The following is an 18391-nucleotide window of genomic DNA, read 5'->3' as shown; positions in this document are numbered from 1 at the left end:
TAAAGAGCAACTATGTCAGTCTGGAGACTAAGGTATGCCTGATTCAGGCCATAATTCCAATTACTTGCTGTACACCAGAGAGCTGGACAATGACTATAGTTGACAGAAGAAATGATGCCTTTGAGTTGAGGTGCTGGAGAAGAGTCTTGAATATATCATGGACTGCCAAGATAACAAACAGGTTTATCCTGGAGATAAAGGATAAAGGCAAGGATTCTGATGCTGCATCTCACAAATTTTGGGCATGTGGCCAGGAGGGACCAGGCCCTTGACAGGTGCATCATACTTGGAAGGGTGGAGGAACAGTGTTGGAGAGGAAGACCCTGGATGAGATGGATTGATACAGTATCTGGGGTAATGAGGATTGGTGTGTTGGAGACAGACTGGCTCAGGATAGGGCAAGATTCAGAGCTATTTTACGTACAGTCACTGTGAGTCACAGGAGACTCATGGCACATAATTTTTGAAGCTCTGGTGACCTAATGGTAAGAAGTTACATTATAGTCTCAAAGGCATGCAATTTTAATCCACCAGCTACTCTGGGGGAGAAAGATGGGCAGTCTCCTCCAGTGTAATTTATTGCCTCTGAAAACCAACTGGAGGGTCAGCTATGTGTTGATTCTGACTCAACAGTAAACAAGATTAGGTAGGTAGGTAGGTAGATAGATCGATACAGACAGACAGACACACAGACACACAGAGATACACACAGACACACATTTGATCTTTTATAAATACATAAAAATATAATTAATATCCTGAAAATATTTTAAAATAAGATTCTTTAAGCTTATTGTAGTAAGAATATGATATGCCATTAATAAGGATATATACTAATAATACAGAAATATCTATCTTAGAGGTATTTTCAAGAGCAGCTAATTAAATTTCTCATAACTATTATTCACAGCATCTTCCCATTAACTTGAGCATTTTCATTTCTCACAAAAAGTGCATAAAGAAGTTACATAGTGTAGTGCAACCACTATGGAAAGCTGTATGGCACTTTCTCAAAAAGTGGCAAATAGAAATACTATTTGACACAGCAATTCCACTACTGGGAATATAACCCAAAGAGACCATAATTGCTACCCAAACAGATACATGAACACCCATGTTTAACACAGCTTTGTTCACAATAGCAAAGTCTCTGTAAACTTTCATTATAATAAATTAAAAATTTTTTTAAAAGTTACATAGTGGACAACTGTTATACATGTTTATCAGTATCTACTTAACACTAAAATTTACAGGAGAAAAAAATTATTTAATATTGAATGCAAATTAAAAACTCCTTCAACCTGACTTCTTAAAATACTGAAATGTTTTTAAATTTAAGCACTGAATGCTATTATTTTCTTTGATAATTCAGGATCATTTTAAATTAATCATTTTCTGATTTATGTATCACAGACTATGCTTGTCAGTTATTCATCATCATTTCCTTTGTCAAAATGGAAAATTTCCCCCTCCCCTGACTTTTTTTTATCCACCATGCACATTTTTTGGGTACGATATGTATGCACAGATTAAATTAAGGAAAATTTTTCATTGAAATTTTATATTTTCAATTTCAGTGTGTTTGAAGAAACTGACACAGATTTACAGGAGCTCCAGGCCTCCATGGAACAATTGCTTAGTGAACAGCCTGGAGAAGAATACAGTGAGGAGGAAGAATCAGTTTTAAAGACCAGTGATGCAGAGCAGACTGCGAATGGGACAGATTTGGCCGAGGAGGATGACAATCCCAGCAGTGGAAGTGCGCTAAATGAAGAATGGCAATCAGGTGCATGATTATGCTAGGATGTTTAAGATTAGTTTATGAGATGTAAAGCTAATTCTTTCATATACTTTTACTGGCATTACTGAAATCTTTCAAATCAATCAATATAATTTTAGTAACTTTTGAATGATAGTTTTAAAAATGTTCTTACTGAATGAGTTTTTAAATTTTTTTACTTTTCAATCTGTACAAATGCTTCAAGTGGAGTATGTTTTTCTGATACTTGATTAGAAACATTTTGATCTTTTAATTACATTAAGTGTGTTTCTTTGTCTTTGAGACCCTTTTTATATACATATGCATATCCAATTCTAGTTCTTATAAAATTATTTTTATACTTTTACATTGTCAGTAATTGTTTTCCATTTCTTACCTTTGTTTTCCTGTATTATATATTATTACTTGATTTCTTGATAAGAACTAACCTTTCCTCCTCCTCCTAAGTATCTTGGTATCAGTGAATAACATAAAATGTATTCAGCATTGATAATAGCTTTGTGGTTTGTTGCTGTCGTTGTTATGTACCATGGAGTTTTCTGCGGCCCATAGTGACCCTGTGTACAACAGCTCTGAACCCTACCCTGTGCTGAGCCAATCTCAGTGATTCTGACACAGCTACCCCCATTACCCCAGTTGCTGTGTCAATCCATCTCATCTAGGGTCTTCCTCTCCTGAACTGTCCCTCCACCCTTCCAGGCATGATGTCCTTCTGCAAGGAATGGTTCCTCCTGGCCAACTGCTCAATTATAAGTATCCTATGTGGTTATCTTTCTGCATACTTTTTATGTTATTGCTCATATGTAATACCGTTCTTTTTAGCAATACTCCTCAGAGTTGGAAGCTTCAGGGTCAAACACAGGACTTTCTTTTTTTAATTTTGGGGTTTGTTTTGGGGTGTTAGTAAGGTGGCTTCTATTCTAGCTTAATTTACTATTTCTATCTCTAACAGAATAGATTCCAAAAGTAACATTCTTTTTTTAAAAATTCTTAGTTTTCATACAGTCATTCTTGTATGTTGTATTTAATTAATGTATGTTGTATTTTTTTATAATTATTATTGGTCTTTGCCTTTAATGACTCCAATGCTTCAGTTCCCCACTGCGTCTTCCCTATTCCTTCACCCTTCCACCACCCACTAAACTCCTGCTATTCCAGTAATCCCCCCCCCACCTCTGCCCCACTTCCCCCTTGGAATATTTATACATATCTTGCTGAGTTATCCTCCAATTTTCACAGTAGTAGTCTTGTGAAGTATTTTTTCCTTTTGTAACTATGTTCTTTCATTCAACATAATTCTCCTTAGGCTCCTCCATGTTGTTTTTTATCTTATGAATACTTCATTATTCTTGAATGCTTCGCAGTATTCCATTGTGTAAATACACCACAGTTTTTCAGTCCATTTGTTGATGGACATTTGAGTTGTTTCCATTTTCTTGCTATTGTGTATATCTCTGCTGTGAGCATGTTGTTGTTGTTACTTGCTGTTGAGTCTCCTGCAACTCATAGCAGCTCTATGTACAGTAGCTCTGAACCCTCCCTATCTTGAGCCAATCTCACTGTCACTAAACACCTACACCCCTTGGCCCAGTTAGAGTATCAGTTCATCTCATCTGAGGTCTTCCTCTCCTGCTCTGTCCCTCTTCCACTCCAAGCATGATGTCCTTCTCCAAAGACTGGTTCCTTTTGATTGGCAACATGCCCAAAATATATGAGGCGCAGCTTCAAAATCCTTGCCTCCAAGGAGCAGCTTGTTTTCACCCTTTTCTTCATAGTACTGCTTATCTTGGCAGTCTATGGCATATTCAGTATTCTTCTCCAACACCACAGCTCAAAGGCATAATTCTTCTATAATCTGTAGTTTTTGTCTGGCTCTAATCAGTGGCAAGTATTTACAAAAACCATGGCCTGAATCTGGTGCACCTTAGTCTCTTTACTGACATCATTACTCTTCCACACTCTGGTAAGGTCCCTGATAGCAGATTTTCTCAATGCGATTTGTCTTTTGATTTTCCAATTGCTGGTGCCACAAATGCTTATTGTGGAACCAAGCAAGATGAAATTGTTAACAATCTCTATCTCTTCTCCATCTGTCATGATGCTGTCAATTGACTCAGAGGTAAGAATCTTCATTTTCTTTATATTGAGCTTTAATCCATATTGAAGGCTGCAGTCCTTGACCACCTACAGCAAACACCTCAGGTCTTCCTCAGTTTCTGCAAGCAAAGTTATGTTATCTGAATAGCACAGGTTGCTGATGAATCTCCCTCCAATTCTGATGTCACATTCCTCCTCATAAAGTTCAGCCTTCCAAATGATTGGTTCTGCACATAGATTGAAATGTATAGAGATAAGATTAATCCCTGCCATACACCTTTTCTGATTTTGATTTTGCAGTGTTTCCTTGCTCTGCTATGAGTACTGCTTCCTGGTCCAAGTATAGCTTTTGCGTAAACACAGTTAAGTGTTCTAGGATTTCCATTTTTCTCAGAGTCAGCCACAATTTGTTGTGATTCCCCACAGTCAAGTTCCTTTGCATGGTTAGTGAAACACAGATTGACACTCCTCTGGTACTCTCTGCTTTCAGCTAAGATTCATGTAACATTAGCTGAAATGTTCCACGTGCCATGTACTCTTCTCACTTCTACCTCTGGCCGTTCTCTGTTGATGCAATGTTCCAATCATTTTTGGATAATCTTCGGCCAAATCTTGCTTGCATGTGATATTAGTGATATTGTTTAGTAATTTCCACACTCTGACAGATCACTTTTTTTTGGAATGGGTATAAATATGGATCTCTTTCAGTCAGTTAGCCTGGTAGGTATCCTCCAGATTTCTTGGAACAGTCTGGTGAGCCCATCGAGGGCTCCATCTTTTTGTTGAAATATATCAATTGGTATGCCATCAATTCCTAGGGCCTTGTTTTTTGCCAGTTCTTTCAGAGCAGCTTGAACTTCCTCCTTTATCATCTTTGCCTCTTTGTCATGTGCCATTTCATGAAATTCTTCTTTGTCAGCCAATTCTTTTTGGTACAGTCGTTTTGCATACTTCTATCTTCTTTTTTGCAGAGCAGTGGGTGGATTCAAACTCAGAGACCTTGTGTTTGGTGGCCAACTGCTTTAATCACTGTGCTGCCAAGACTACCTTCTTTCTATCTTCTTTTGATACTTCCTGGATCATTCTGCATTCTGCCAATAGCATCCTTAAGTACTGCAACTCAAGGCTTGAATTTGTTTAGTTTCTTCAGGGTAAGAAATGCTGAGCAAGTTCTTCCCTTTTGATTTTCTGACTCTGGCTCTTTGTGCATTTCATTATAATACTTTGTTTTGTCTTCCTCAGCTGCCCTTTGAAATCTTCTATTCAGCTCCTTAACATCTTGATTTCCTCCCTTTGCTTTGGCAAATAACAATGTAATACTCTCTCCCTCCAACAGAAGTAGCAAAATTCAACTGGACAGCAAATAATATTGGAGAAGATGTAGAGATACTGACTTTTCTCACATTACCAGTGAGATTATAAAATGGTACAACTACTACAGAAGGCAGTATAAATTTTCCTCATAAAGTGGAACACAGAAATCCCATATGACCCAGCTGTTCCACTACTAAGCTCATAGCACAATTGAATATTGCACTATATGTTGAATAATTGAATATGTTTTCATTTCCTCGGGGTATACTCTTAGCAGTGGAATTGCAGGGTCATAGAGAATTTCTGTGTTCCGCATTTTGAGGAAACACCAAAGTGCCTTCCACAGCGGTTGTACCATTTTACAATCTCATCAGCAGGGCATGAAAATTCTGATCTCTCCACATCTTCAACATTGTTTGCTCTCTTATTGAACTTTGCTTTTGCTGCTGGAGCGAGATAGTATCTCATCATTATTTTGACTTGCATCTCTCTGATTGCCAATTATTGTGAGCATTTCTTCATGTGCTTGCTGGCCATCTGAATGTCCTTCTTTGTCATGTCTTTTGCCCATTTTGTGATTGGGTTATCAGTCTTTTTCTTGTGGAGGCCTTGTTATATTCAGTAAACTACTTAGGAGGCCTTGTTTAAAATACTTTTGCCAAATGTTTTTTCCCATCTGTGGTATTTCTTTTCACTTTATTGGAAAAATTTATAGATGTTCACAGGGGTTTGACTTTCAGAAGGCCCCATAAATCAATTTTATCCTCTCCTGGCTGTGCGTTTTTCTTTTTAAGAAGAATTATGCTTCAGTTACCTAAAGATGATAAAACTTAACAGTAACAAAAAAAAAAATCTTTACATTGAAAGTACTCTACTTCAATGGCATTATATACTTTGTTACAGAATTTTGAATGTTCATTGTTTTAATCATGAAATACTTTCATATATTTTTGTGTTTCTAGATAACAGTGATGGTGAAATTACCAGTGAATGTGAATATGATAGTGTCTTTAATCATTTAGAGGAGCTGAGGCTTCAACTGGAGCAGGAAATAGGCTTTGAAAAGTTCTTTGAAGTTTATGAAAAAGTAAAGGCAAGTAAATTGTCAGCTAAAAAATATTTCTTTTAAATGTACTTTGAATAGTAATGAAATATTGATCTTTTTTAGTAAACTTATTCTAAATAATAAGGGAAATCACTGATAAAGAAATGTTAAAACTTGAATCCTAACTCATGTTTGGAAATTTGGTATAGGCTATTCATGAAGATGAAGATGAAAATATTGAAACTTGTTCAACAGTCATTCAGAATATTTTGGGAAGTGAACATCAGCATCTTTATGCCAAAATTCTTCATTTGGTCATGGCAGATGGAGCCTATCAAGAAGGTATAATTTCCTCAAATGCCTTTATTTTTAGATAAATGTGATACTGTCAAGGTGACAAAATATGGTGGCATAATCTGTGTTGGAACCATAGCTAGTACTTTAAAACTAGTATTATAATAATAATGAAAGAAAGGTGACAAAGAAGGGAAAGACTTGTACATTTGAAAGCTGCAAACTATTATGGATAAAAATTAAAGAATTAGGTAAATGAAAAAAAAGATAAGAAATTAACTATTATACATTTTGGGAGCTCTGATAACCTTGTGGATTAAGAATTGTGCTCCTCCCAAAAAAAAAAAAAAATAAGAAATTAACTATTATACATTTTGGGAGCTCTGATAACCTTGTGGATTAAGAATTGTGCTGCTCCCAAAAAAAAAAAAAAAAGAATTGTGCTGCCAATTAGAAGCAGCTGATTTTAATCCACCAGACACTCCTCAGTGGGAGAAAGATAGGTAATCTCCTCCCATGCAATTTGCAGCCTCTGAAAACCTGCTGCAGGGTCAACAAAGAGTTATGACTCTCTGGCAATGAAGTTTTGTTTATCATACATTTTAGTGACATTACTTAAATCCTTAAAGTCATTATTTTTAATTTCATTTGAGTGTGGGATCTAAAGGATTTCCTCCCCCCCCCCAAAAAAAAGAAAATAGTATCAAGTCTTTGATGGAGAGGTAAGCTAAAGTTACAATTGGCATCCCTAATGGTGTTTTTTTTTTAAAGGGTTTTTAAAAATACATCTTTGAATGGCTCTAGAAATTAGAATAATTCTTGCCAAGGCTTCAGCATTATACTTTTTAGTTTTATATACTTTTTTTGAGTTGTGGTGTTAGAATGGTGTTGAATATACCATGGATTGCTAAGACAACAAACAGGTTTGTCCTGGAGAGTGTGAAACCAGGCTGCTCCTTGGAGGCAAAGATTCTGATGCTTCATCTGACATACTTTGGGCATGTTGCAAGTAGCCCCCAGTACTTGGAGAAGGACATCATGCTTGGAAGGGTGGAAGGACAGCGCAAGAGAGGAAGATCCTTGATGAGATGGATTGATTCAGTGACTGGGGTAACAGGAGTAGGTGTGTCAGAGCGAATAAGATTGGCATAGGACGAAACAGGGTTTAGGGCTGTTGTACATAGGGTCGCTATGAGTTGCAGGCGACTCGACGACACATGACGACATACTTCAGCACTGTGTAAAATCTTTCCTTAATCTATACCTCTTCCATTCAGAATTTGAATGTTGTTTATATTGGGAAAACATTTATCTATAGAATTGTCCAAATATGTTAAGTCTTTATTACATTATTCAAACAAAAGGTGGCTTTCCCTTTTAACATCAGTCAACTACAATCAAAACTCAACAAAAAAAAAGTTTCACCAATCATTTTAATGGAACTACTCGTCTTGGTTAGTTTAATCAATCTAAAAGTTGTTATTAACCTCAAATAGGAAGTATCCAAAAACATTAAGTACTTTTGTCTTACACATTCAAAAACCATTATATTTTTGTTACTCTTACCTTAGCAGAGCACTAACTGTCACAACTTAAAATTATTAGAAATCCTGATTGTAAAAGCTATTTTGCTTTTATATTAATCAGTGCTGCATTTATTATTCTCTGTGATTTTCTCTAGCCCCTTTAGGGCTTAAAACTATTAAAAATTACCAGATACAAGCGGAATAATTTTTTGTCTTTATGATGATTACTATGAAATCTGCCAATAGAAACTTAAGGTTATTCTTTCCTATAGAAAATTTGTTAAGGAGAATAATATAACATTACGCAATTTGCATTATGAAAAAATAAATTTTTACTTAACCAAGTAAATACTCATTGCTTCAAAGTAGAGTTTATGGGCTTAATCTAATAAAAATACTCTGTTAAACAAACTATTTTAAACTTCTCTTTTGGAACTGTCCTTATAGTCTAGACCATACTCTTTAATTGTCCGCATTGATAGAAATCTTTTCTAAAAGCATTTCATTTGTTGTAGCAGTTATGTGCCATTAAGTCGCTTGTAATTCATAGCAACAGTATTTACAACAGCTCTGAAGTCTGCCCTGTCCTGAGCCAGTCTCAGTGACTGACACACCTACCCCCAGTGCCTCATTTACTGTATCAGTCCATCACAAACAAGGTCTTCCTCTTGTGTCTTGTTCTCCACCCTTCTGAGAATGAAGTCCTTCTCTTTCCTGGCCATGTGCCCAAAGTGTGAGATGGAGTTTCAAAATCTAGCCTCCAAGGAGAAACTTAGCTTCACCCTCTCCAAGGTCCATGGTATGTTCACGACTCTTCTCCAGCACCACAACTTGAAGGCATTGATTCTTCTTCTGTCATCCTTACTCATTGTCCAGCTCTCTGGTGCATAGGAAATCATTGCAAAAACCATAGCCTGAAACAGGCACACCTTAGTCTCTAGACTAACATTGTCGCTTCTCAGTACTCTGGAGAGGTCCCTGACAGCAGATTTTTCTGGTTCAGTTTGTCTTTTGATTTCCTGACTCATACATGTAAAACATGTTAAGTCATTCAGATGGAAAAACTGGTTTTGGTTTGGGATCAAAATTTCTCATAGCAGCACAATAAAGTATTCCTTAAGCTTTAATAACTCAGATTCCTTTAAAGGAAAACTTTTTTTCTCAGTACACAATAATCCAAGTGTGCAAAGAGTCCACTGAAAACCTAAAGGCTTAGTCTTTGGCCATGTCACTAGTGAATTATTACTGCCAGCCATATTTTGGTTTTTTAAATATTAAAATACTATTTTAATTACTATCAGAAAGAAAATATAGAAGTTAAATATTATATAAAACTTAAGCGATTTGGGACTGTTTTATAAAATAGCATGTAATGCAATGAAAATAACCCTAGTAATTTTTACAGTACTTGGATTTCATGGAACTGTTTCTCATAATATAACACCGTGTGAGTTAATAGCATTAGACCAGAAAGAGTATCAAATCCGTTCTAGTCATATTCAGGCTGTTAATACTTCAGATTCTTCTCTTTGAGTGTTGTTTCAGTTCACCTTTCCCTAAGAATGAAACAACAGTTATTTGTGGTTCAGTTTTGCTTGACAGTTATCTGAAGAGCTTTTATAATGTATTTCCCCTTAAAGGAAAACTTTTAACAAATGGCTGAGCTGCAGGATAAAAATGATCCCCACTTTTGATAGCTAAGTATCTTCAAAAGGATATGTGCCTACATATAAGGCATTCCCACTTCAGAGCACTAGATATCAGGGATACACAAGTATACCCCTAAGGTAGCAATATCACATTTGCTTTAGTACACTAATGAAAAAGAGATATGGGACAGAAAGGATCTGGTATGACAATAATTTCTTTATCCTAGAAATAAAGTTGGTTATGTCATTGGCATAACAAAGGTTATTAATGAGCCTTCTCTAATCCTGATAGCACATTTTTCCTCATAGAGTCCAGCTTCTCAAACAATCTCCTCAGCATACAGATTAAATAGATACAGAAAAAGGATACAACTCTGACACACACCTTTCCTAATTTTAAGCCATCCAGTGTTCCCTTGCTCTGTTTGCACAACAGCCTCCTTAGTCTAGGTATAGGTTTTGCACGAGCACAATTTAGTGTTCTGACATTCCCATTATTCTCAATATTAACTATAATTTTTATGATCTAAACAGTTAAATGCCTTTACATAGTGAGTAAAGCACAAATAGACATTCTTCTGGTATTCTTTGCTTTTAGCCAGGATCCATCTGACATCAGCAGTGATGTCCAAAGTGCCATGACCTCTTCTTTATTTCAGCTTGAACATCTGACAGTTCTCTATGTACTGTTGTAGTACTATTCTAGTCATTTTTAAATGATCTTAAGCTGTATTTTGTCTACATGTGAGTTAATGATATTGTTCAGTAATTTCTACATTCTGTTGAATCACCTTTCTTGGGAATGGAAACAAACATGGCTCTCCTCCAGTGAGTCAGCCAGGCTATTATCCTCCAAATTTCCTGGCATACACTGATGAGCATATCCAAGGCTGCCTCAATCATTTGAACCATGTCATTTGGTTTTCTAAGTGTTTCATTGACTATGCAAAAGTTTTTGGCTGTGTGGATCACAAGTTGTGGCTAACCCTCAGAAGAATGGGAATACCAGAACACCTCATTGTGCTCATGCAAAATGTATCCTTGGACCAAGAAACAGTTGTCAGAACAAAGTGAGGAAACTTCAAAGTCAAGAAAGGAGTGCATCAGTGATGTGTCCTATCTCCGTACCTTTTCAATCTATATGCAGAACAGATTATTCTGGAGACTAGGCTTTATGATAAGGAATGTGACATCAGGATTGAGGGAAGACTCGACAACAATCTACTTTACACAAATGACACAACCTTGTTTGCTGAAACTGAGGAGGACCTGAAGCATTTGCCACAGAAGGTCAAGGACTATAGTCTTCAATATGGATTAAAGCTCAACATCAAGAAAACAAAGATTCTCACCACTGGGCCAGTAGGCAGCAAGATAGATGGAGAAGAGATGAAAGTGTTTGTCAACACTCTTGGCAGCAGCAGTCAGGAAATCAAAAGACAAATTACATTAGAAAAATCGGTTGTCAGGGACTTCTCGAGAGTGCTAAAGAATAACAATGTCAGTCTAGAGACTAAAGGGTCTTGGCTATAGTCTTCACAACTACATATTATGCATTAGAGAGCCGAACAGTGACTAAGGATGACAGAAGAAGAATCAGTGCCTTTGAGTTGTGGTGCTGGTGAATTATATTGAACACACCATGGCCTGACAGGAGAAGAAGCAAGTTTATCCTGGAGAAGGTGAGACCAAGTTGCTCCTTTGAGCCAGGATTTTGAAACCCAATCTCACATACTTTGAGCAGGAGGGCCAGTCATTGGAGAAGACATCATGCTTAGAAGTGTAGAAGAAGAGAAAGACCCCAGATGAAATTAGTTGACACAATAACTGGGGTATTGGGGGTAAGTGTGTCAGATGCAGAGAGATTGGCTCAGGTCAGGGCAGATTTCAGAGCTATTTGTGCATAGGGTTGTATGGATCATAGGTGACTTGATGGCATATAACAATAACATATATACTTTCTCTCTCTCACACACACATATATATGTTGTTGTTAAGTGCCATTGAGTCGCAGGTGATATATATACATTGCTTCATGAAATTTCTTATGTGTCCGCCAACCTTTTTGGAATTAGTTTGCTTGTCTCCACAATCATCAGTCTTGGTACCAGTGGCCAGGAAATTAAAAGACAGATAGCATTGGGAAAGTCTGCTGTCAGAAATTTCTCTAAAATAATGAAGAGCAATGTTGTCAGTCCAGAGACTAAATTGCACCTGATCCAGGCCGTAGTCTTTGCAATTACTTGCTATGCAACAGATAGCTGGACAGTTATTAGGGATAATAGAAGAAGAATTGATGTCCTTGAGCTGTCGTACTGGAGAATAGTATTGAATACATCATGGGCTGCCAAGAGAATGGACAGGTTCAGCCTAGAGAGGGTGAGACCAGGATACTCCTTGGAGGTAAAGATTCTGAAGCTTTGTCTGAGTTTGACATACTTTGGACATGTTGCAAGGCGAGATCAGTCCTTGGAGAGGGATGTCATGCTTGGGAATGTGGATGCACAGCGCAAGAGAGGAAGTCCCTCGATGAGATGGATTGATTAAGTGACTGGAGTAATGTGGGAGGTGTATCAGAGACAATAACATTGGCACAGGATAGGGCAGAGTTTAGGGCCATTGTACAGAGTCACTGTGAGTCTCATAACCACAACATGTGTGTAAGCAATCAGAAAAAATTTATGTAAAATTACCATTAATTGCATTTGGCTCAGAGTTCTTGGGTGTTGATAATTAACAACCTTGGCTGCTCCACTTGAAGTTTCAGGTCCACTCAGAAGTGCATCAGAAGAAAGTCTGTTGGTCTATTTATGAAGCTACTATAAAATGTATGGAACATGGTTCTACTTTTATACATTTTGGCTTAAAGTCAGAATTGATTTCACTACACTTGAGTTCTTGTATTTGTTTTATAGATAGTTTTTATTTTTTATTTAATAACTCCATATTATCTCAGTCTTCTAAAGTCTATCTAAAGTGCGCATGTGTTATCCTAATGTAGCAGAGTACCAGAAGGATGTCTGCTGTGCTTTATCAACTATACAGAGCATTTTTAATTAAATTTTTTTATTTTAATCATTTTAACAAAAGTTTACAGATAAGTTAGTTTTTCATTCATTCATTGTTGCACATTTTACCCCTTTTCCGTCCCTTCCCTCTCCCCAAGTTGACATTTTTCTTTTCATTAGTTTGTTTATAAAATTCTAATACAAAATCGAACAAATTCTTTCACTTTCCCTCACCACCCCCCATTATACAACCCAATGATTAATCCCCTCTTTCCCGCTGTAGATCCACATTCCTCTACTTTCAACCTCTCCCACCCCTCCTGGATCCTTATACTCATCCTAGAATAACAGTCTTATACATTATTTATCCTTGTGGGACTGAGTTAATTCACTCAGCATATTGCACTCCAGTCCCTCCCAAATTAGGGAATCTTTTACAAAATTATTGATCCTGCGTACTGCATAGTATTCCATTGTGTAAATGTACCATAATTCTCAATCTGTTTGTTTGTGGTTGGACATTTGGGCTGTTTTTATATTCTTGAGATTGTGAATAATGCTGCTATGAACATTGGTGTACAAATCTGAGTTTGTGCCTCAGTTCTCATATTCTCAGGGTATATTCCAAGTAGTTGAATAGCTGCGTCTTTTGGAATTTCTTATGTTCAGATTTTTAAGGAAGCACAAAACTGCCTTCCAGAATGGTAGCACCATTTTATAATCCCACCAACAATGTGTAGGTGTTCCTTTCTTGATACATCCTCTCCAATATCTATTACTTGCTGCCCTGTTAAACTTTGCACTATTACTGGAGTGAGATGGTACCTCATTGTGGTTTAAATTTGCATCTCTCTTCTTGCCGGTGATTTGGAACATTTCTTCATGTGTCTGTTTGCTATTCGAATATCTTCCTCTGTGAAAATTCTTTACATGTATTTTGCCCAGTTTGTAATTGAGCTCTCAGTCTTTTTCTTGTGGAAGCCCAGGAGTATTCTGTAAACTTTTGTTATAAGACTCTTGTCTGAGATGGTATTACCAAATGTTTGTTCCCAGTCTGTAGGTTTTCTTTTCACCCTATTGGGAAAAGTTTATGATGTCCATAGAGATTTAACCTTTAGAAGTTCCCATGCATCAATGTTATCCTCTTTAGATTGTACATTTCTGGTTGTATTTGGCAGTCTCTTTATACCTTTGACTAGCACTTCTAAGCTTGGTCCCAGGTTGTCTTTTAAGAGCATTATGGTTTGGGGCTTTACTCCCAGGTTTCTGATCCACCTTGAGTTGATTTTTGTGTATGGCATGAGATACACATCTTGTTTCAGCTTTTTGCAGGTGGAAGTCCAGTTTTGCCAGCACCTTTTGTTGAAGAGGTTATCATTTCCCCATTGATATCTTTGATTTCCTTATAGAATATCAGTTGACCATAGATAGCTGGGTCTATTTCTGGGTACTCTGTACAGAGCATTTTTGATTACGTGGATCACAACGAATTATTGCTAACATTAAAAAGAATGGAAATCCCAAAACAGTTGATTGTTCATGTAAAATCTGTACCTACACCCGGAAGCTGTTGTCAGAACAGAGCAAGGGAACACTATTTGGTTCAAAATCAAGAAAAAATATGTGCAAGGGATGTATCCTTTCTACTTTTCAATCTATATAATTAATGCATCATTTGAGAATCTGGACTTTATGAAGAAATGTGTGACATCAGGATTGTAGGAAGACTTGGCAATAGCCTGCATTGTTCAGATGACTTAACCTTGCCACTGAAAGGGAGGAGGACTTAAGGCCTTTGCTACACAAGATAAGCACTACAGCCTTCAATAAAGATTGCATTTCAACATCAAGGAAACAAAATTCCTCCCTGCTGGGTCAGTGGACAACATCGTGATTGTTGTTGTCGGATACTGTCTGGTCCAATACAACTCATAGTAATCCTATAAACGAGATCTGAACCCTGCTCTATCCTGTGCCATGCTCACACTTCCTGACAGGCAAAAGCCCTTTGCAGCACTCACCATGTCAGTCCACCTGGTTGAGGATCTTCCTCTCCTTCACCCACCCTTCACCCTTCCCAACATCATGTCCCTCTCCAAAAAATAGTCCTTCCTAGCAACATGTACAAAGTATGTGAGGTGAAGCCTCATCATTCTTGTCTCCAAAGAGCACTCCGGCTGCACCCTCTCTAAGACAAATATGTTCATTCTCTTGGCCATCCATGAGATCTTCGGTGCTTTTCTCCAATACCACAGCTCAAAGGTATGAATTCTTTTTCTGTCATCCTTATTCATTGTCCAGGTCTCAGCTGCATAGCTAATAATAGGAAAGACCCTGGCCTGAATCATATGCACCTTTGTCATCAAACTGACATCATTACTCTTTTATAATTTGGAGAGGTCCCTAACTGTGGATTTTCCCAGAGCAATGTGTCTATTTCCTGACTGCTGGTACCAAGGGTGTTAATTGTGGATCCAAATAAGATGAAGCTGTTGATAGTTTTAATCTCCTCACCATCCACCATGATGCTGTCTATCAGTCCAGTGGTAAGAATCATGATAGATGGAGAAAATATTGAAGTTGTAAAAAATTTCGTCATGCTAGGCTCCACAATCAATTCCCTTGACACCAGTAGTCAGGAAATCAAAAGAGTAATTGCATTGGAAAAATCTGCTGTCAAGGACCTCTCCAGAGTACTAAAGAGCAACAATGTCAGCCTAAAGGGTAAGGTGCACCTGATCCAAGCCATAGTCTTTTTAATTGCTTGCTATGCATGAGAAAGTTAGACAGTTACAGTTAAGGAAGAATTTAAGCCTTTGAAGTGTGGTGGTAGAGAAGTATCAAATATTCCATAGACTACCATAGAGAACATAGTTTGTCCTGAAGAAAGTGAAACCCGGGTGGTCCTTGACCACAAGGATGGTGAAATTCTGTCTCTCATACTTTGGATATGTTGTCAGGAGGGTCCAGTTTTCGGAGATAACATCATATTTGGGAAGTTAAGCAAAAGACAGGAAAAATTGGTATATATTTTTGCAAGAAAAACAATGAGATAAATTATAAAACAAAAGCTACATTAAAGCTTTTCCTTTAGTATAAAGTAGAATGAGTAGATTCTTTTTGTTTTGAAATTAAATGAGTTAATTTTTTCTCTTTTTTCATACAGATAATGATGAATAATCCTGATTTGGAAAACATTCCTTAAACCTCATCTGTAAGAAAGCCTTTGAACTCAGCTTATCACAATAACAAGCTTCAATGGGAACTGTAACAGTTACTTATACCTGAAATATATCAGCCTTAACATGGGCATGCTGTTTGCATGGAAAAGATGGGAAAACATGCCATTTTCACTTAAGAGTCCAGTATATTATCTATCTTATTTTTTTCTTTGAGATGTTACTTCCTATATAATATATATTTTGTCAAATCACCCATCCAAAGTTTAAGGGACACTGATCCGTATAGACAATGATTGAAAAGACTATTTATCATGTTGCAAGGTCTGCTTGACTTTCAGCAAATGCCTTCAGGATGCAAAGTATTAACCCATATTATGAAAGATCTGTGTAAGATTTTTTTTTTTAAAGACTTAGGCTAGACATTTTTTTCTGTCTAGTACATGTTTTCATTCTGGTCAGCAAGTCTGCTTCGAATAACTTTGTCAAGGGCTCTATTTAAATCTTTAAAGTTCTAAGAATAGAATCTTAAACCTTAACATTTATATAATCAGTCCTTTTTTTCAGTCAGTATATCATAAACTAGCTCAACACAAACAGGCTTAGAAATCATTGAAAGACTTGATTATGAAAAAATAACAGAATCCTATATCCTGAGATTTTTAAAATAGGTTAATTTTGTTATTAATTGGACCAGAACCAGGAATATTATAGTAAATATAAAAATGGGTCTTCATTTTAGCATTGTCCAAGCATGTAGCAAAACGTTGCCTATTTAATTTTTAACTTCATCTAGAGCATGTGCTTCAGGGTTTTGAAGATAAAAAAATAATTTTTATGTTGTCTCTCTGACAATTATATTACCTAGTAACTGAAAGGGTAGAAAATGTGCCTCATTTACTTATTATGAGAGGATTTGGTTAGGTCGTTATGATGATCACAATACCATCTCCATTTCAGTAGTCCGGTTATTCTATGGTTTCGGTAGGTATGTCTTCTGTGCAGATGCTTATAATAAAGGGAGCTGGATTTTTGAACCTCTGAGTACAATGCAGCCAGATTGGCACAATTTAGAATTATAAAAATAAAATCATACTTTGCAGCACTATCAATACTGTGTTAAAGTTGTTACATATATTATTTTTAACATCCAAAACGTAAGTACTTGATTTTTATACTTTTGTTTATTTTATGATATTACTATTAAATTTTTATTATATATCTGAAGTATTCAGTCTTATTTATTGGCACTATTTTCATAGTTGCTTGTCTCAATGCATAGAACTCGGAATAATTTCTTTTTGCCTAGCCTATGATATATTTATAGGAGCTCTGGTGGCCTAGTGGTAAGAAGCTTTGCTACAATCCCAAAGGCAAATGGTTCTAATCCACCAGCTGCTCCGGAGAAGGAATATGAGCAGTCTTTTCCTATGTGATTTACTGCTTCTCAAAATCCACCCACTGGAGGGTCAGCTATGAGTCTACTCAGACTTGACAGCACAAAACAACAATAGTATATTTAGGATATATCAGTTCAAACTCAATGGCAGTGAGTTGAGTTATTGAAAGTATATTTATGTAAAGACTGTCTTTCTGTCATCCTAGTACAATTTTGTCTTATAACTGATTATTCTTAGTCATTTTTTCATAGTGAAAAAATATTTTAACTGTCTATAATTCAGACTGTTGGGGTTGATTTAGTTCTCATTATTGTAATTTGTTACTTCTTAAATTAGAATTGATTCCAAATTTCCATTTCAAAAATGACAGCTATTCTTAGCTCACTGCCATCAAATCAGAGCCAACTCATAGTTGGCTCTCTAGTGGATTTTCAGAGGCTGTACATCTAAGGGAAGGAGATTGCCCGTCTTCCTCCCAAGCAACTTCCAGTGGATTTGAACTTCAGAGAGGTGCTTCTTTTGAGTTGCCAAATACAAAGTAGAAAAAAAATGGTTTTGCCATATTTTAAAAGGTTAAGTAGACAATTATTACAACTCTCCCAAATTCATTGCTATTGCAGTACTTGGTTACCATCGAGTCACAACCAACTCATAGCTGACACTTGAGAGGCTTTTCAGAGGCTATAAATCACACAAGAGGATTGCTCCTCTTTCTCCTCTAGAGCAGCTGGTGGACTTGAACACCATGCCTTTGAGTTGGTGATGTGACTGTTTACCAGCTTGTCGAGGAGAGGACTATTACTCTATAAAGACCATTACAGTTGTTGGAAATGAAGTATAGAAACAACTAAATATTCATGAAATGTTAGAACTAGGAAGGGCTAACTGGATAATGTTACCTTATTCCACATTTAATAGATCTTGTTATGTTTTTAGGTACAGTTGAGTTGAGTACAACCCATTGAGACTCTGTGAACAAAAGATCTGAACCCTGTACTATCCTCATAATCTCTCACATAATTGAGTCCATTACTGCAGTCACTCTGTCAGTCCATCTATCTGGTTGAGGGTCTCTTGACACCCTTACTTTTCCAAGCAC

At 36.7% G+C, this 18391-nt stretch overlaps 1 protein-coding gene across 1 annotated transcript in view; it reads left to right on the top strand.

Moving 5' to 3' along the window:
- The window catches only part of NEK1 (NIMA-related kinase 1), a 229495-nt gene extending 213602 nt beyond the window's left edge, over nucleotides 1-15893 (top strand). The window contains exons 30-33 of the mRNA XM_006902136.1: nucleotides 1578-1786; nucleotides 6154-6284; nucleotides 6446-6578; nucleotides 15880-15893. Of these exons, the coding sequence (XP_006902198.1) occupies nucleotides 1578-1786; nucleotides 6154-6284; nucleotides 6446-6578; nucleotides 15880-15893 (487 nt within the window). The remainder of the gene's footprint in view (nucleotides 1-1577; nucleotides 1787-6153; nucleotides 6285-6445; nucleotides 6579-15879) is intronic.
- The last annotated feature ends 2498 nt before the right edge of the window (nucleotides 15894-18391 follow it).

Source organism: Elephantulus edwardii, unplaced genomic scaffold, assembly GCF_000299155.1.
Source record: "Elephantulus edwardii isolate Elephantulus edwardi_28Jun2011 unplaced genomic scaffold, EleEdw1.0 scaffold00371, whole genome shotgun sequence".
Lineage (NCBI taxonomy): Eukaryota > Metazoa > Chordata > Mammalia > Macroscelidea > Macroscelididae > Elephantulus > Elephantulus edwardii.
Note: the sequence above shows the minus strand (reverse complement) of the source record. Positions and strands in the feature narration are given on the sequence as shown.